Source organism: Lepisosteus oculatus, chromosome 12 (genome assembly GCF_040954835.1).
Source record: "Lepisosteus oculatus isolate fLepOcu1 chromosome 12, fLepOcu1.hap2, whole genome shotgun sequence".
In the NCBI taxonomy this organism is placed as follows: domain Eukaryota; kingdom Metazoa; phylum Chordata; class Actinopteri; order Semionotiformes; family Lepisosteidae; genus Lepisosteus; species Lepisosteus oculatus.
The window spans coordinates 25,233,429-25,254,095 of NC_090707.1; the positions used below are offsets into that span (position 1 = coordinate 25,233,429).

A 20,667-nucleotide genomic window follows, 5' to 3' on the forward strand; every position below is an offset into this window, starting at 1 on the left:
TGTCATGACCTTAAAAGAATCAGTTTGTATAGAAAAAACAACTTCTCAATTAAGTAATTTCTGACGATGTAATTTATACAGTTGTGAGGCAAGTATAGTATAATGTATCTTTTAAAAAATGACTACATCACATAACGTTTCTATGTGGTTGACTAAACTGTGGTTAAAATTAAGAAATTCCTTCAATTCGCTTGATACTGCATCCAGAAAGTCTCATTTTGCAGTAGAGTTCTATTAAAAGTGCTGTAGGGCACTAGGGTGTGTTACAGGGCTCTGAGTGTGAGCATGTTACAGAAGCAACATTACCCACGTGAAACTTAGGCAAAGTAGAATTCTCCTGTGGCTGATAACCCAGTCTTTTTGAATTTTAGAGTTCATAACTCTTAGCAAGACTCAGTTTACTTAGTATGTTACAGAAGTAACATCATTCTCTCGAAACCTAGGTACAGTACTGTAGAATATTTACTGCTCAAAGGCACTCTGTAGGCTCTAAGCCTGTAGGAAACCTTGGGCAGGGATAGAGCAGAGCTGCACTAGTCACAAATGCATCAAGAAAAACAAGCCTGCAGAAACTGGCATTGAGAATGATATGTATGATCATACAGTAGGTAACGTATCTGCAGTGCGTAACAGAAAAATGCCTGGGGAAAACAATACTCAGTTCAGGAGATTTGTTTATGTCTATATCTAAAAATTATTTGTTTGAGAGGTGAAGCACTCAGACAAAGTAACTCACCTTCTGTAACACACAAAGTAACACAAAATAACACAATAACACATTAAAGTCAATACCAGAGTGTTCAATCCTTCAGTATATGATTCATATTAGCATTAATACAATATCAAAATCAGTGAATTCCAGCAGTGACATAGTTAGGAGATTATAAAAAAAACTTTAAAATCTGTAGTAGCATAACTGAAAACAAAAAACAAAATCTGAAAATATTTGTGTAAATTACTTTAGACTGCATAAGTTACAGGACAACACAAAATAATTAGACATGTTAGTCAGATTGGGCATGGAGAAGGGATGTGATAGGTGCTCCCAGTCGAGGTTCCTATTCTTTTTTTCATGTCTTTTTGTGTAGCAGGTTGGCGGTATGTTAAACAGCAAGATTAAGGACAACTTTATAATTTTATATTTTTAGTTATTAATTATAAATATACATTAATACACCTTTGGCATTGCATTTTGTTTCTGTCTAATGCTCCATCATGACTTGGAGTCATAACACCAATGCTCCCTCTTAGAGTACAGACAGCACATTTCCAAACAGTTCTCCCCAGCATTTTTACTCTTATCCTTCCTAATCAAACATCTGAAAGAAAAAAAAAATATTTAAACAAATAAGGCATCACAGTAGGTGAAAAATACATTAATATGCATCAAAGATAAGTCCTTAATATTGCAGCTCCCAGTAGCTGCTGCACTACAGAAATCCGATGACTCCATCCACCAAGCCAAAAGACAAAAGTGTGGCACTAAAAAATAAAAGTAAGAAAACTGAAATAAAGATCTGACCTGGCTCTGGCTCTGACTGGCTCTTTTTTTCTTTATTTTTCTACTTTAACCAAGTTGGCAAGATCTTGTCAGGTCTTATGAACTCCTACTGCCCACTAGAAAGAAAGACATTAAGCAATGAAAGGTCCAGGAGAAAGTACTAGATGCCTGGCTCCTCGAGAATCACTGGACTGTGATTTGGATAAATATATGGAACATGGACAGATTGCCAGGTTTCTTTAAATACCTTTCTTTCCGGTTTCCATATATTGGAATGCAATTCAATTTTAATTCAACCTATGCAGCACGTTTTACCATAATTTGAGGGATTATCTTGTTTCTCATTGGCCATCGAAACAGTATGTGACAGTGGCTTTATGTAGAGTATATTCAAGAACCCTCCTTGATTAACAAAAGCAACCATTCAGTATTAGGTTTAAAAATTCCAACAAGAAGGTGGGTCCAGATATTGACTTAATGGGCCATGGTGCAGAATGTTCTTTGTGTTTCCCCAACCCAGAAATGAATAGAATAAAAAAGCCAGGCCACCCACCTACCAGCTGCAAATTTCATACATCTATCTAAATGCCAGAGGTTTTTGCCATGGAAAGTCACCAAGAAACTGATAAGTCACTTTAAGTGGGATGCATAACACTTCCTACAGTGCACAAGTTTGCCAGACAAATTTTCTGAAGAATGAGTGTTTAAACAACAGTTCTTTTCATATTTAAAGTCAAAGTCAATTTATTGCTAAACCAACCCTTTGAAAAAGACAGTTACAAGAAGAGAAAGAAAAACCCTTAAATAATATAATGTGTATCATAAACAAAATACAATATTATGCTACATTGCGACACATAGAATAAAAAAATCAATAATACTACTTATTATATTTATATAATATATTTACTATTTATTATAGTTTTAGTCAATAAATACTATAATAAATATTTTTATAATGCTGTTGAGTTAAGAGACCGAATAACCTCAGGGTAGATGCTCTTCCAGAACAGATTGAAACATCTTACCACTGTGGTGTCTCCGGGGAATAGGTAAATGTAATAAGTACGAAAGTACACACTCTTCTTTTATTTTCGTGAAGTTTTCACCTTTTCTTTCGTTCGTCTGTCTTCCAAACCAGTCCGCAATCCGTTTTCTCTATCCTTATTCAGTCCGTGTTCCAAAAGTCCGTAAAATCCCTCAAATTCACGCTGAGTCCAAATCACAAGCCATATATCGTTATCCTTATTCCATAAATCCATTGTCCTTAAATCTTTATCCACACCAACCAAACTCGACGGTTCACTGTTTCCGGGGCATATTGTCACGGACGTCCAAAGGGACTAACCGTGGGGAGCAGGAGAGCAGAAAAAGACCCATATGCGTAGCGGCGAGACGGGAAAAAGGCCCGGGCTCATAGTGCAAAGAGTTCAGGAATGCCGTATAGAAACCTATGCCCTCAGGGAGCGGACGTGGGGCGCCCTGGTGCTAGGCGGGTCTCAGGACATCCGAACCTCAATGCTGAGCGAGGACAGAGTGCAATACCCGGAAATATATAGCCCAAGGGAAAGAGAGGGACAGGAAGGACAGGAGACCAGAAACTAGGGACAGGACAGAGAAGGAGCGCCGTCTGGCTGCAGAGGGCGTGACACATATATATTTTGTTTCCTGATGAGACCCACCTGCGTCTCGTTGTCTTTCAGACTGAGCCCTTTCCATCTGCGGGTCAGCTGGTTTCTCTTAGCTGCCATCTTGGTCAGGTCTAAGTCAAGTACTGTATAGTGAGCAGATCGTTCCTAAAATACCTGTCCTGGATGACCCTTCCTCTGGTCCTCTTACATACCCTCCCTCTGAGATCAGCCCCGTCCTCGGGCTGTCTGGAAAAGAAACAATGCATTCGCGAGAGGGCAACGACATTACCTTGTTTTCTTCCCGGTTTATAAACCGTTTGGAACTGAAACCTCTGGAGACTAAGGCCCCATCGTGTAATCCAATCATTTTTGTCCATGTTCCTTAACAACCAGTTTAGTGGCGCATGGTCAGTATTCAAAATAAATCGTCTTCCCAATAAATAATATCTTAAATAATCCAGGGCCCATTTTATCACAAGACATTCTTTTTCGATTGTGGAATAATGTTTCTCTGCAGGGATTAATTTATGGCTAATATACAAAATGGGGTGCTCCAATCCTTCAATTTCTTGCAACAGTATGGCTCCAATCCCAGTGTCAGATGCATCAGTTTGTACCATGAATGTTTTCTTAAAATTAGGTACCTGTAAGACCGGTTGAGATGATAAAGTCCTTTTTAGTTCTTGAAAGGCCCTCTCTTCCCTTTCTGTCCATTTTATTTTTTCAGGGCAACTCGTCTTTGTTAAATCGTGCAATGGGGCGGCAATGGAGGCAAATCCTGAAATGAACCAACGATAGTAACTTGCTAATCCCAAAAACATTCTTATTTGCTTCTTTGTAGAAGGTTTAGGCCAGTTTCTAATTTACTGCACCTTCTGTTCTTGTGGCATGATCATTCCCCTTCCAATCGTATAACCAAGATAATTGGCTTCCTGGGTCCCTAGACAACATTTGCTTGGATTAGCGGTTAATCCTGCTTCTCGCAAAGCTCCGGTTACTGCTCCCAAGTGTAGTAGGTGTTGTTCCTAAGTCATGCTATGAATTATGACGTCATCTAGGTAGGCAGCCGCAAAATCTCGATGAGGTCTGAGTATTGGGCCCATTAATCGCTGAAACATAGCAGGAGTGCCATGTAAACCAAACAGAAGGACCCGATACTGGTATAGCCCCTCCGGGGTGGCAAACGTGGTCTTGGCTTTAGCTTCTTCGGCTAGGGGTACTTGCCAATATCCCTTCGTAAGGTCTAGCATACTGATATATCGGGCGTTACCTAATCGCTCGATTAGCTCATCTATACGAGGCATAGGGTATGCGTCAAACAGCGAAATCTCATTTAATCTTTTGAAGTTATTACAGAACCTAGTAGTTCCGTCTGTCTTGGGTATCAGTACTATGGGACTAGCCCACTCGCTATGGGATTCTTCTATTATCCCCATTCTTAACATTTTTTCTACCTCTTCCTTAATTAGTTTTCTTTTTGCTTCAGGTACTTGATAGGGGGCCAGCCTTACCATTTTTCCTGGTTCCGTGATAATCTTATATTGAATGAGGTGGGTTCGACCAGGACTTTGGGAAAAAACATCTTTGTTTTGCGACAGGAACTCTTGTAGTTCTTGCTTCTGCGCTGGAGCCAGGTCCCCACACGGCGACGGCACCCGTTTCTTCTTCCAAAGGGTCAGGGGAGAAGTGGGTGAGCAGAACTTCTGCACCATGCCATCTCTTTAGTAAATTCACATGGTAGATTTGATGCTGTCGTCGTTTGTCAGGTTGCTTAACTTTGTAAGTGACCGGACCCATTTTTTTCACCACCTCATAAGGCTCCTGCCAGGAGGCCAGGAATTTACATTCCTGGTGTCGGGACCAATAGCAATACTTTGTCCCCTGGCTGAAATTCTCGCACTATAGCTCCCCTATCATAAATCTGCTGTTGTTGCGCCTGGACCTTCTCCAGGTTTTCCTTCACAATGGGAACAACAATGTTTATTCTTTCCCTCATTTGTTCCACATATTCAATGACAGTCTGTAATGGTGAAGGTTGATGCTCCCAGGACTCTTTGACCAGGTCTAATAATCCCCGTGGTCTCCGAGTGTATAATAACTCAAAACGAGAGAACCCAGTCGAGGCCTGTGGTACTTCTCGGATAGCAAACGTTAGATAAGGGAGCAATTGATCCCAATTTTTGCCGTCCTTTTGCATGACCTTCCTCAGCATGCTTTTCAGGGTTTTATTAAAGCGCTCCACTAGTCCGTCTGTTCGCGGGAGATAAACTGAAGTTCTGATTTGATGAATACCCAAAAGCATAGGTCTTGCACGACCTTTGACATAAAAGGAGTCCCTTGATTGGTTAAGATCTCCGTAGGGATTCCCACTCTAGAGAAAATGTGCACTAGCTCTCTAGCTATGTTTTTGGTCGTAGCTGCCCTCAGAGGAATGGCTTCGGGGTATCTTGTGGCATAGTCCACTATAACCAGTATATACTGATGTCCCTTTGTAGTTTTAATCAGGGGTCCCACTAAGTCCATCCCAATCCACTCAAAAGGAGTCCCACTAAGTCCATCCCAATCCACTCAAAAGGAGTATCTATTATTTGGAGGGGAATCAGAAGGTTTTTATAATAAGTATGTGGGGCAGTTTTCTGACTGCTGGGCATTCCCGACAATATCTCTCGATGGCCTTGTATATTCCGGGCCAGAAAAATCGAGAAAGTAGTTGTTCAGCCATTTTCTTCACGCCTAAATGTCCTCCCAAGAGGTGGCTATGGGCCAAGCTGAGGAGTTTCAACTGGTAGGCTCGGGGAATGAGGAGTTGCTCCACTTCTTCTTGTCCCCTTTTCTGCACCTGATAGAGGAGATTGTCTTTTACCATAAAATAAGAGTAATTCAGGGGACTATTATTATTACACAACTCCCCCTCAATTTTTCTCACATGTCCCCATGCATGTCTTAAATTCCCATCTAAATTCCCAAAAACTGAGAGAGAAGAGAAAAAAAAAGTCAACTTTTTATTTCCACAAGTCTTAGTCCCGATCAGCGGGTTGCCCGCATCCTCCACCAATTGTGGTGTCTCCGGGGGAATAGGTAAATGTAATAAGTACGAAAGTACTCACACCACACACTCTTCTTTTATTTTCATGAAGTTTTCGCCTTTTCTTTCGTTCGTCCATCTTCCAAACCAGTCTGCAATCCGTTTTCTCTATCCTTATTCAGTCCGTGTTCCAAAAGTCCGTAAAATCCCACAAATCTATACTGTTATCCTTTATTTATTCCGTAAATCCGTTGTCCTTAAATCTTTATCCACACCAACCAAACTCCACTATCTCCTCCAAAACGCATTCACCTACTGGCTTCCACGACGGTTCACTGTTTCCAGGGCATATATATTTTGTTTCCTGATGAGACCCACCTGCGTCTCGTTGTCTTTCAGACTGAGCCCTTTCCATCTGCAGGTCAGCTGGTTTCTCTTAGCGGCCATCTTGGTCAGGTCTAAGTCAAGTACTGTATAGTGAGCAGATCGTTCCTAAAATACCTGTCCTGGATGATCCTTCCTCTGGTCCTCTTACATTATAACCTAGTGCAAAGTATGCATCAGAGACTTACAGCTTGAATTACTTCCAATGGTGGCTTCACACTAATCACCTGATTTTAACTGTACCCCTATTGATGTTAAGTGTCATTCAACAATGAGACCCCCTCTGTAAAATATGTGTACAGATGTGATGTCATTCTGAAAGGCAGAAACTCTTAATATATTTAACTCAAACAGCTTCTAATTGTGGAATAGAAGAAGAACAAATCTTACTTGTCAGAAACTAATTCTAAGCCATTCTTTTTGTCATCTTGCTGATTTTTTTCTCAGAGTTCAGTCTTTATCTTTAGTGGTGTCAGCTTTTAACTAATGTAGCAAAATTATGCAACAAGAATTAATAGTAAATTTGCAAATCTATATCCATTAGTTGCCACAGAAGATCTGGTATTTAAAAAATCTACCATTTCTAAATAGAACATTGTTTGTTCAGAGTAACTTAGTGGCTACTAATCTCTTTAAGGGATGAAAAAATGAATGCAAAATGAACCACTGGTTCTGGAAAGTAGGTTCCTCCAGTCTGGGATTTCTTTACCCTGTCAATTAAACATGAACAGCAGCTCCAAATATACAAAGACAGAGGTCAGCACAGAAGTCAAGACAGAGCCCTTAGTCATCTCTTCAGCTCCTTCCTGTTGTAATCAAACAAGCTAAAGGGCTGTTTATGCACTCAGGTGTAATGCATTAATTAACCAATCAGACTGAGGTGCTGTCAATGATTCTACTCTTTGGATGACAAACACTAACATGAGACAGAAAACTTTTTCACAAAACAAGAGATAAAACCACCATAAAACATTTACATTCAGAGCACGGATGTGCAAAATGTGACTTAGACTCAATACTTGTTTGCTCAATCAGGAAGCTTCTTATTGATCTCTTCATTTTATCAAATGGGATGTTTTTGCAACAGCAACATGGAGAATCACTCGTTTCCACTGTTGAGCAAATTAATGATTTCATTTTCAGCTAAACTGCATAACCATCTTTTAAATAACACAGACAAGAGTTGAGTTACTGTTATCAGAGCGACTTGTAGTGGAAAGATGGGTGTGTGTTGTCCATCTGTGGACATCTGCACATGCCTGTTGATTGGGATTTTTTAATTTAAAAAAATGTGATTTACTACCCTTTTCAATAACTTTCATTTCCCCAAGCATGAATACCAAACTTACAACAATGTTGCCAAAAATATCCAGAATTACACAAATTCATAAGTAAGGATTGCTACATATGGTAGTATATAAACTATGCCAAATATCATGATAAATATGAAGAAAGAATAAGCTATATAGATTTTTCTTCTCATTATACTATGTGGTACTTAACTAAATCGAAATATATTGGGCTCAATTTTTCCTTTTCGTTTAACAGTGAGTTCTGTAGATCAGACAAACCCCTTATCAATTTGCAATTGGATGAATTATGGTGAGTTCTTACATTGCCTGGTATTCACTAGTTTGGCTGAGGAAACAGTTAGAAAAGGCATTCTGTGCCAGCATTCCCAGAAAATGCAGATCAGGTAGCGAAATGAGGATTTCTTCTACAAATTACATTTAGGGGGAATTGATGTAGAACAGACTGTCCATGTCCAGGTTGGAATTTACTTGGGACACCAAAGTTAAAACCCCTACTCTTATGAACATTACCTAATGAAAAGGTAGTAAGATTAACATTTTGTCCGAAGGACAGTGCCTCCTTCAAACCATTGTTGACATACTAGGGAAATGGTTTGAAAAATCTGTTCCAGGTTCCCCCTGCTGTTTCACACACACTCCTTACAGTAACAACCTGGTTTTCCTTTTTCCTTTGCTGATGTCATTATGCGTGGGGGATATTTATAAGGGTGCAGCAATATGTGTAGTTTAGTTTATCATTGTGAGTGCCAGGGACTTGAATGTAGGGTATTGTTGTTTGTAGGGTGATCAGGAGGTTGTCTGTGGCTTCAATGTTTTAACTTGTGTATGCTTTGCATGATGTGATATGGTTGGCATTTGGTTAGCATTGCTGCCTCATTGCACTTGGGCCCTGGGTTCAATTATGGATCTGAGGTGCTATCTGTGTATGGACTTGTATGTTCGCCCCATGTTTGCGTGGGTTTCTTCCAAGTCTTTCAGTCCAAGGACATACTGGTAGGTTAATTGGTTTCTGGGAAAACTGGTCCTGGTATGAGTGTGTGCGTGTTTGTGTCTGTGTGTGCCCCATGATGGACTGGTGTGCCATCCAGGCTGTACCATGCTCTGTGCCCTTTGCTTGCTAAGCTACTGTAGATTCTGGCTCTCCTGGAACCCTGAATTGGATGAAGTGGTTATAAAATGAATGGATGTTTGTGTGTGTGTTTAGAGTTCAAGTAATAGCAGTAATGTGGTTCTTCTTAAACATAGGAGAAAGTGCAAGTCTGATTAAGCATCTGTCGAAACAAAAGAGATTTATTGAGTGTTGTCTGCGACGGCAACAGACTGCACTGTCATTAAATCTACACTTTACAGAGATTAAATTGTCACCACATAGTGATTAGGAAAATGATTGGCTAGTTCACTATATCATCGCTCAGAAAAGAGAAGACACAGTTCTTAGTATTGATGCAGTACATCCTAGGAGACATGTAAACAGTAAAGACATGCCATTTATGAAACAGCCCATTTGGAGTAGTGTGTGGGAAGATAAATGCACATTCCAATATGATTCCATAATTTCATAAAGATAATACCGATATTATTTACTTAGGTTAAAGCATGAGTAGAATGTAATTCAGCAGGCAATGACATATCATTAGAAACTTTCAGTAGTCACTTGATATTCAGTTTTTATTTTACTTACTGTACAGGTATACAGTATTCTGCATAACCCTTAAATCTGTAAGGTATTTTAACAGTATTTGATTGTCATAAGTTTCATGTTACAAAATATTTACTATCTGTTTAGAATTTTATGGGTATATGTATTCTGTTTTTAAATGTGAATTCACATTATAAAATCTCTGTCAACCTTTAGTTGTTATGCTTTCACACATTGACTTGATTTCTTTGAAGTATTCTGGAATAAATTCATCATTCTAGCTCATTGTAAATATAGCGAATCTTCTCCATAAAGTCCCTATAAAGACTACTCATCTCTCCAACGCTTTACAAAGCTACATATTCCCAATTTGCACACCTTACACTTGTCAAAGTCTTCTGGTACTCCAAGAATGTCCACAAATCTCTATACACTGAATGACTCCTTATGCTTATGCTTATGCTTTCTTATTTATGTTTCCAACATAATCCTTTACAGCAGCTTTAATATACAACTGCTCAGTGCAAGATCTAGGAATATTTGGAGACTGTTAAAGAGGTTTTTATATCTGAGCCTAGTCTAAATAAATGTATATCCTAGTAGTCTGGTAAACTTTATACTTTCTCTTACTCTTAGGATAAAACAAAGTTTTTTTTCTACAATAACTACTGTCTCCAGCCATGGATCCGAGCATTGATTCATCATCTCCCCCCTCTTAAGTATTTCTTCATGAGGCAACTTGAAATTGTTTATTTCTTAGAATTCTGACTATCTAGTTAAACACGATGGTTTCCAGAGTTTGATATGGGTAATGGTAGGGGTAAGAAATGCAACAAAAAGAAAATTCTGATCTCATAAGCTAGTCTTGTAACTACACAGAAAGCCTGTTCATGAAAATGTTGTTTTCCCTATCTCCTGATATTACAATTACCACATGAGTCTATAAGCAAAATCAAAAACAACAATATTTCCATGTAATAAATTATTTCAAATTAAAGGGGTGTCATGATTAAGATATTATTGCAATGTATTTGAACATAAAAAATCCCAACTTGAAGTACGGTAAGTAAGTCCTTTCCATACACCATGTTCCTAGCTGTTACTCCATCTGTTAATTTTATTTGCCTTGGGGCAACCTGGTTGTGAAAGGTGCTATATAAAAATAAATTGAATTGAATTTAACTCCCCTGTACAAATAATTACATAATAAAAGAGTTGTTGATAGGACTTGAAATTGAATGAATCCAGGAGACATCTGAAAGATTTTGTGAGGTAAATGTTGAAAAGGTTCTGATCTTAACATAATTGCAGATGGTGGCTAGTTACAAAGGCATATCTGCAAACATGCTGACTTGGAGGACGCTTGACAAAAATAATGAGTAACATCATGGGCATGTTTTCTTTTTCATTTTCAATTTTCCAGCTTTCTGATTTTCAGTGGTAGAAATCAATATGCAATTTTTAGATGGTAAGGAGGTTACCAAGGAAAATCTCGTTGTGAATATTTAAACTTTTGATTTTAGTGGCCTGATCACATCAGACCAGCACACACTAATGATTTTATTTTTTGTTTTGATATTTCATAAGCTTTGTTGTATTGTGTTGTAGTGTGTCGTTGTAAGTAAACTTACTATAGTTCTTGCATATTACAGAAATTTGTATTTATTTGGTCTATGTTTTATCACTTTAACATAAAAGTTTTGCATCAAAACCTGGAAAAAAAACAGAAGTGAAGAAAGATCAATTTAGAGCAAGTAATAAATTGTTGTGTGGTATCACAAAAAATACATGATTCAACTGTCAGCCATTTGTCAAGGTCCCTGCTATTAATACTTGCCTAGACCAGTCAGGAACTGAATACACATGTTTAAAATGTAAAGCCAGCTTCCATCATATTAATTTTTTAGTTTGCTGAATGGGAAGCTTTATCATTCCAATATACCTTACTTGCTGTTCCATTAATTGATTGGATAGCGACAAAGGAAAGAAACAGCCACCTGTGTCTCATTCTCCAAAAAAACACACAGGTGCCACTATATATTTTTAAAGCGAGCTGCACTACAAAATGTTGATGTCATATATTTTAAATGAGCTTATACTCTTTAAGAACTTTGAATTTACTAATATCACAATGCTTGATCTTTGACATGAAATACCTATATTAAGTTATTTCTGGACTGCAATGTTCTTATTGGCATTCAAGTTGGTAGTAATGAGCAATAAGCTCAATATATTTCAAGAAGGGCTGTAGTTTTCAGTTATCTTCGGTAATAAGGCCATGAGGGCAGCTCGCAACACAACAGTGAGGAGCAGCTGTTATTCAAGGGGGTAGCTATGCTCAATTCATTAGGACAGTCTTCAATCACAGCTACATAAGATAATGAAAGCAGAGGGAAAAGATAAGGGAGTGTACTGTATGTTTGGAAACCCAAGGGAGCACAGGGGGTTCCTCTGTCCAGTCCGTTCTTGACAATACTAACCAAATTATATGCAGCTCTGCATGTATAAAAATAATTTGTATCATCACAATCAGTAAACTTACTATTGTTCTTGCATATTACAGAAATCATGGTACTGATACCATTATAATTCAGTTAATGAATATACCAATCTGTGTCATGTTTCCTTGCTGTTTTTTCCTCAGCTCTTATCATCCATGAAGGTCCCTCGGTGTACCGCATATTCAATCGCTGGCAGGCTGTCAACCAGCAGTGGAAGGTGCTGAACTATGACAAGATGAAGGACAGTGAGGACCAAAAGACTGGGACCAGCACAAGGACCCTGTCACTGCCCACACAAGGGAGTAGCCAAGCTGTGGCTGCTTCCACATCTACTTCCTCTGTAAATACTGGTGCCACTGCTGCCCCCATCACCTCTGCAACCCCTACGGCAACTGCCACTATGACAATGGGGCTAACCCATGGTTCTTCTCAAGGCAATGGGCCATCCCTGTCTGACCACCACTGTGCATACTCTATCCTGCACCTCCTCAGCCACCTCAGGCAGCAGGAGCCCAGGGGCCAGCCCAGCAACAGCAATCGGGAGCTGGTGATGCGAGTAACTACAGTCTGAGGATTCTGTTTTTCCATTGAGGCCTTATAATACATGGGGGAGAGAAGGGCGCCCAGGATAAAGTTCTCTTTTCCCTGCTTTGTGAAATAAAAAGAGGAAGGCTAAATAAGAGGAGGGAACACAACAACATGGCAAAATGGGAGATGAAGAATTTTTGGCTTCAGTGAAATAAAAATGAAGATCTGAGGAGTACTGAATTGTTGTGTCTGAGTGGCTTGGCTATAGCTTTACACATTTTTGTGCCAAGGTTGTATGAAAAGCTGAATGACCTCCGATGGTAATTGTCCATTGAATAAGGTCACATTAAAATGGTTCAGGGATTCAAATAATTCAGGTGGAACTGTAGCTTTAGTGGCAGTTTGTATAGCTGTTCTAAAATGTAGTGTCTTTCTATGGTTCTCCTATCGTGCTGTGTGTTCAAAAAGACTGCTGTCCTTTTGTGTTCCAAGGCTACCCATTATTTCATACTGTATGAAGTTCCAAGACACAGATTTTGTTCTAGTCTCAAAGCACAAAAACTGTCTTAAAGATGTTGGCCTTTCTTTTGCAATTTACAAAAAAATTCAAAGTCTCTGAAAATACATGTAGCAAATACTTTGTAATAAACGTGCATCAAGAAAATTCTGTTCCTAAGAGCATATTGATTTAACCTACTTTAACAAGAAAAAGAAAAGCATATTTGGGATCTGTACTCAAAACTCAGTATACAATGTCCTGATGGGCCATCATCAGTGTTAACTGTTCAGTTATATTTCAGATACATCCACCTTTAATACTGCAGTAAATCCTCAGATACATAAATGGTAGTTCTAGACAGACTGCAGTTTCACTGTGCCTGAAGCCTGCACTTCATTACCATTTGACATACAGTAGCTAGAACAATGGGGAACAAGTTCACATTTCTGTACTTGTGGAATTGTTTTTTCTTTGAACATTTTAAAATAGTTTCAATTAGACCCCCAAAATTCATGACAAAATTTTAGTCTCCATTAATATTGCAGCCTTCACAAATAACTTTTTTTCCTTTCTAGGACTAGCAGTTGTTATGGAGTTTGTGACCATGAAAGTTGACATTTGCCTAGTTATGCCCAAAACAACTTCCTTGCCAAATTGGAAACACACATAAAACTAGATATGTATCGCAGCTCTATGAATACTTATGCTGAATGCAACCGCATTAGTTAAATTAGCTAATGAGCAATTAAATACATTTATGAGCAAATGTCAGATGAACACAGGTAACAATAATAGTTCACATATTATAGATCATATATTAAAGATCTCTACCGAATGAGAAGATGGTAACCAATACTTAACTTTTTAACATTAATGAAATTTCTGAAGAATCATATGTAATTTAATTCTCCCGTCAAAATTTTCTCGTGCTCATAAAGCACAAAATGCACAAATCATCTAGAAATATCTCATCACTTTTTTTCCAACAGCAGCAGTAGACCAGAATGTTTTTAATCTCACAATTTCCTGACTTACTTATAGTCATTGATGCACACACTCTAAGTGAAATCCAGTACTTTTATAGCTCTTTTAAAAGGGAAGAGTTCTGTAATGCTATCAATCACATTTCTCCCGTGGGAGATAGGACTGCAGCCAATATATTCATGACATGTATATATCCCAGTTGTTTTTGCTTAGTTTTACAATAATTAATTCTAAATCAGCAAGGATTCTTGTGAATACAGTCTACCTTTCTTAACACTAAATACTTGTACGTGTATGTGTAGTGATTCTGCATTGAAACACCTGATTGAAGACACCTAATGCTTTTTCTCCTGTGAAAATAACCTATCATAACCTATAATTTCTAATATGACTTAGCCCTGGGGTGAGAAGACTTGATTTTCAAACTGTTTTTTTAAATGCTCAGTTCTCTGTTTTCATTATTTAGGTATAAATTGATTAAAGGTTCTTATACTGTATATAATCTTGAATCAGTGCATAATTTACACAGTGCACAAGTTTCAGTTTTCAAATTTCTTTAAGAATATAAATTTGTCAGAGCTCTTTGGTGGAAAACAGGGACAAATTCAGGGTTTTATTTTATCTGCTCAATAGCTACAGTATATGGCCTCTGTAACTGCATTCCAAAACAACAGGACTAATTTAAAACTGGATATGTACTGTTACTCCCTCTAATATTTTTTTTAACTAGGACTTACTGTATAACAAAATGAAGACCCAATTCAGGTTCAAGGGGAAAAGTGTGAAAGAACAATACAGTAAGGAATACAGTAAGAGTCCAATGTCTGCCTTTTACACAACAGTGCAACTCAAATGTGTAAATAAGATCTGTTTGGGACTATAGGACATGGTATATAGTGATAAAAACATAAAATGGCCATTTTGCTAAGGAATTAACACTGCCTTATACAGTACAAAAAAGTACTGGATGTTTTCTAAATGAATTGGGGAACAATGGTGGATCTGGTCCAGAATGGTCCAGAAAGATTAACACACACATTTGCCACACCTGTGTTTTGAGAAAGATTGGACTTGAAGAAGAAATAGATTCTGAAGGTAAAAAACAGCATCTTGAATGACACACAGCACAATTATTATTTTTTTAACAAATTCTGTTTGGAATTTTTTTTGGGAGACTGTTCTAATAAATCTGTCCTGAATAAAGGAGAGCATTCCACCTATTGATGAATGTTAGGAACAAATTGTTATACAGTTCCAGTGGATCTTGAATATTGATCTCAACAACTGCTTTTACCCTTTGTGTAAAAGTGCCTACTGTCATAATATCGTTATATTAGGTGCTCATATTCCTTTATGATTTTTTTATGGATTTATGACTAATTGTTGCTGACTTGTTATTGTTTTGGAAGATTTTGAACACATCAGTCAGCTCCTCCTGAAACCTGTTCTTTCCTGTAATGTTTAGTTCATATCCCTCAACACTGGAACTAGGTCATTTTCACTGTTACCAAGGCCTGTATCCCTGGAGCCAGTTGTTCAGCTTAATGCATTTTTTACATATGTTACCGCTTACTGTGAAAGCTACTTCAGTGCTGCTGCTTGTGTGTCTTGGGAGTACTAATGGAACTCCCAATCTCATTTTACGAAGTCTTACTTCAAGTTTACTCTAATGGTGCTTTCCATCCAGAGCAAAACCACTGCCATATAATTCAGCCTGGTGTGCTTTTACTGTTACTTTTAATTCTGGACCTACCAAAAAGTTCTCTGAGAATCCTTGCTTATTTTCAGGGTTTACCACTCAATGCAGTAGTCTAGTGGTATCTCAGGAAACATCTTTAAATGTTTTGGTATTTCTTCTAAGTCTATTCACTATGAACACCTACAGTATTAATGTAATAAATTCCACATGCCTCTCCCCATTCAACAGTCAAGGTCTTTAGATATTTGGATGAGTTGATCAGTAATCAGTATACATATGCTGTATTCATAATACAGTACAGTAATTTTCCTTTCATTTTTTAAATTAATAGTTTTCATCCTAATAGCTGGAAGATACATCATATGGACCTAACACTGCTCAATATCCAGCAATGCACAATTCACTACCTAGGCTTACTTGCAGAGACCTGTGTAATAGAAAAGCCACTGAACTTTCTGAACTGGTTGATTTAACTTCACACCAAAGTTGAAATTTAATCCTTTTGAAATATTATTAAAAATAACCCTCTGTTTTTTATTTAAAATAAAATATTATATATTTATTGAAAATATTTAAATTAGGGACTGGACAGAACTCCACTCCGTTAGCGAAATTGAGTGAAACTATTGTCAAGCTGATATTGAAGGCAATGCTGCACAGAAAGAGTTGTTGGATCAATTGGATCAAAATCACAAAGGAACATTGCCAGAACTGGGATCTTCCAATAAAAAATTGGCTGACAATATTGAAGCAATAAGACAAACAAATACAGATAACAACAAGTGAGTGCCCTCTTTAACTATTTGTCTTGACTTCTTGTCACAGTTTTCTGAGAAACTGTCCTTGGAAGGTGAGACTTGCTGATGTTTTGTCATGGTGTATTTTGAGTCACCTGTGACCCTTCATCTGGGTCAAGGCAAAGAAACCAAGGACCTGAGAATTGGTGAGGTATAGTGTTTAGTACATGGTAAGCTTAATTCTCTTGACTTTCTTTGCTGTTTAGATGTCCACGTCATTAAATCAATACCTTCCCTCCAATAATGTGCAAATATATGCTTTATGCCACATATTGATACAATATTGTAAATTTCTGTTAAAATGTTCTCTTGGTACAAAAATGTATAAACATTATTTAGAAAAAAAATCTAAAAGATGTACATATTATTTGAATCCCTGAAAACATCTGTATAGCAAAATCAAGTGTGTACTGAATGGCACCCACCCAGAATGTGAACACTGCAGTTTGTTTTTATTTTCAAAATTTCAAAAATGAGAGTACTTCTGTAGAATCTTTTAAAGCCTGTCGAATACCGCAGCAGGGTTTTGCAGCATGTGTGTAATATCTGGAAATTAAAGTCAGGTTACCTTCAGTTCTGTCTTTGAATAATTTAAACTATTATTTTCCAATTTTGATGGGGAGTACATCATTGGAAAGACCGATTAAATATATCCAATTTTCCAAATATTTGTGAGAAATATAAAAATTTTGCTTTGGATGAATTAGTGTAGATTACTCTCTTTTCTCATCTTCTAGTGGACTTTTACTAAAATTAGGGTGTTCACAGTGTGTCTTTTCAAGGCACTAAAGAGTCGTGCTTAAGGAGGAGCTAGACCTGAAACTGAAGCTAGAACTGAAAATGTGGAACAATGTGGAATAAGAGTTTCATCAAAGGTCTAGTAAACAAGCCACATACCATATGAGTGAATTCTGGTGTATTCAAGTGTATATTAGCTACTAGAAACCAAACAATGACTGAGTGGGCTCCTCTAATTTGCAACCTATCTTTATCCAGGGGGTTCAGTCCAGAATGCTGTAAATGGTAACGCAGAATGCTGAGCCAGCACTGTCACTTTGTATTTTCACAAAGTCATGTAAACACAGAACTAGTGCCTTTGTAAACCTAAATGGATAGTTCTATAAGCATAAAGTAATGTGAATGAGGTTCATAATAAGGCATTTGATAGATGGGGAAGAGGATTGAACTGTGTTCCTTGCAAGGCAAATTTGGCAAACTGTCATTATCACCGTGCACCTTGAGACAACAAGAGCACTTTTTGTATTGCATGAAAACAGATATAAGTCATGGCATTTAGGGTGACTGAGAATGGTAGAATGATTTAACAAATGGACATGAATTGTGTTCATTTCACTCTGTTTGAAACATCGAGAACCTATTTTGAATAATAGTATTACTATTTTCAAAGTATACCTTAGCAATTGAAACCTGTTCTGCACACTCCAAGCATTTCAAAATTATGAAATATTTTATAAAGATTTAAGAATTTAATTAAGGTGTTAAGTCTAAGAGCGTAAACCAGTGCTGAATTTTAAAATCAAACCCTAATTCAGTAGTTCTTTCAGTTTGGTATGGTACAGTCAGTTCGTTTGGTACTGTATAACTTAGCTGATTGAGTGAACAGCAGGCTAACCATATGGATGCTTTTTTGTGAAGAATGAGATGGGGATCTTCTGGATGAGGGTGAGAATGGCTCAAGGGGAACATTCATGAGATAATAAAGTATCTCATGTATACATAAAGGTAAGAGAGTGGAAGCTGGAGAGATTAGGATCTGACCTAATCTCCTGAATTACTGTTAGAAACTCCATATTCTATGTGTGACTCTATACATGCTTTAAAACGTCTTCTACCACTTTGAGATAAGAACATAAAACAAATTCTTCTGAAATCATTTCCAGAGGAGCAATTTTAATTGCTGCTTTAAAAGAGCTTTCTCTGTTACAAACACTGTCATGTGGGCCAAATTTCTCTCTCTTCTTCATACATTAGATTTCACTTGCTTTTCATAAATGTCATACTATTGACAGAAATTGTCTAATTGCTTTTTGGCCTTGCCATTTCCATCAACAGTTGTTCTGAAATTGCACGACCATGAATGAAAGACAAATTAAATTTAAAAGTGATGTTGGAGAGAAAGCACAGTAACAAATATTTGAGTTTTTAGAATAAGATACAGAGATCATAAGATGGTATAATAAATGACAACTCTGGTGACTACATTTATCTGAGTAAACTGCAGTTTTATTGCATTATGAATAAAATGCAAGTGTCAGAGTAGCTTCTTCATGGTGCCACAAATTATTCTAAATTCTATACCATTGCCATTGCATTTAGTCTGCAGGTTCAATACCTTTACAAAATGGCATTTCTCATGGAACACTCAAGCAAATTCACAAATGCTGTCTCCAAACCAACATTGCTTCCCATATTGTCCAAGAGCTTCCAGAAGAACAAACAAAAAAAAAAGGTCTGGAACATCTTTGTTTCTGCATGTTATACTGAACAAGGTACTGTGACAGAATTTACATTTGTTTTTTTCTAGATATTTTTGCATTGTCAAGAGATGCAATGTTAGTACAGAGACATCAGTGAGAAGTGAGACCACAGTATCATACTTTAATCTGGCTCTGGATTATCTTCAATGCACAGTGATTGTGTTTCAAGACCAGGCAAAATCTCAAAAATCTGAGGCTGCTTGAAACTGTCTCCTCTGTTTTCACACACGATAGCTTCTGAAAGGTCACTGGTACTTCCATCACCAAAAACCAAACCAATGAAAATCTCTCAGTGGTTATTACAATACATTTCATTCTTTAGTATCAAGCCAAAAATGTTACTAGTGCAGACTGTGCAAGAGATGGGTGAGACCACAACAAAGGTGGATTTATTGTGTTTACATTTGTAAATGTGTAAAATAGAAGTTGTTACATAAAGTGAAAATGAGTGATAAACTATATTGTCTGCACTTTTCCTTATATTCACCAATGTATTTTGAATATTTTTTGAAGTACAAATGGTTATGGTCTTTACCAACATCAAATATAACAGTTACAATTACAATGCTGTTCAAGATAAAGTGATTTAAATATTAAATCTCAAACCTTTAGCAATTATTTTCAGAAATTCAATTATGAGAATGTATTTCAACACAATCTACTTTACTTAATTCTCCAAGCAAATTATAATAAACTTTATGTCAAATGGATCTTCAATTGGAAAACCACAAACGTGACACACATTCTATCTGCAGTGCCCAGTGACACAGATACAGTACTGTATGTGTTTAATAATAATTATAATAATTCATTGCATTTTATATAGTGCTTTTCATCCTAAAGGATCCCAAAACAATTCACTTACAGTATATTGCCCAGAGTGGAATTTAGCTAGCACACTGGGGTTACTCACCCTCTGATAAAGGCCATAGGCTCCTTAATGACCAGGTAGTCAGGACCTTGGTTTAACATCAAACAGAGGACAGAATCTCCTACATCAGTGTCCCTGATCTCTATACTGGAGCACTGTGATCTCGGAAATTCTGGTCCAGAGTGAAGAGCGCCACCTATTGTTCCAGCAACATTACTTATAGCAACCTGATTTTCTATGAGGGTCTCCCATTGAGTTACTCTCTAGACTTGCTTAGCATATCAGACTATCCTTCAGATCAGATGTTAAACTGGGGTGCTAACTGCTTTGTCAATAAAAATCCCATGGCACTGCTCATAGCAGTAGGGATGTTAAACCTAGTGTCCTGGCTATGTTCCACCCTGGGTTTTGACAATCTGGCTAATGTAAAGTTTGTCCTAAATTCGGGTGGTGAAGGTATTTGTCACTTCTCTACCTGACCTACAGTGTAGTATGACCGCTGGCACGTAATGGTCACTGGGCATCAATGGGATAGGTGCTGCACTTCATTGGTGGATGAAGTGAATGCTTCCTTATATGATAACATGGGATGTGCAATGTACATATACATTTAATACATGCATATAGATTCAATTAAACAATTAAATTATTATTATAGAAATGGAATTACCAGGTTATTATGTCCTTTTTAGGTGGAGGAATGAAAAACAGACTTTGAAACACCACAAAGGTCCATTGCATGGAGGTCCATTTGACCCACATGTGCAGTAGTTTGTTCAATGTAGATTTAGATACCC

General features: G+C 37.5%; 1 protein-coding gene across 1 annotated transcript in view; it reads left to right on the plus strand.

The window, feature by feature from the left end:
- Positions 1–12,762, plus strand: part of marchf4b (membrane associated ring-CH-type finger 4b) — a 39,485-nt gene extending 26,723 nt beyond the window's left edge. The window contains exon 4 of the mRNA XM_006636653.3: positions 12,138–12,762. Within this exon, the coding sequence (XP_006636716.3) occupies positions 12,138–12,565 (428 nt within the window). The 3' untranslated portion in view covers positions 12,566–12,762. The remainder of the gene's footprint in view (positions 1–12,137) is intronic.
- Positions 12,763–20,667: the final 7,905 nt, after the last annotated feature.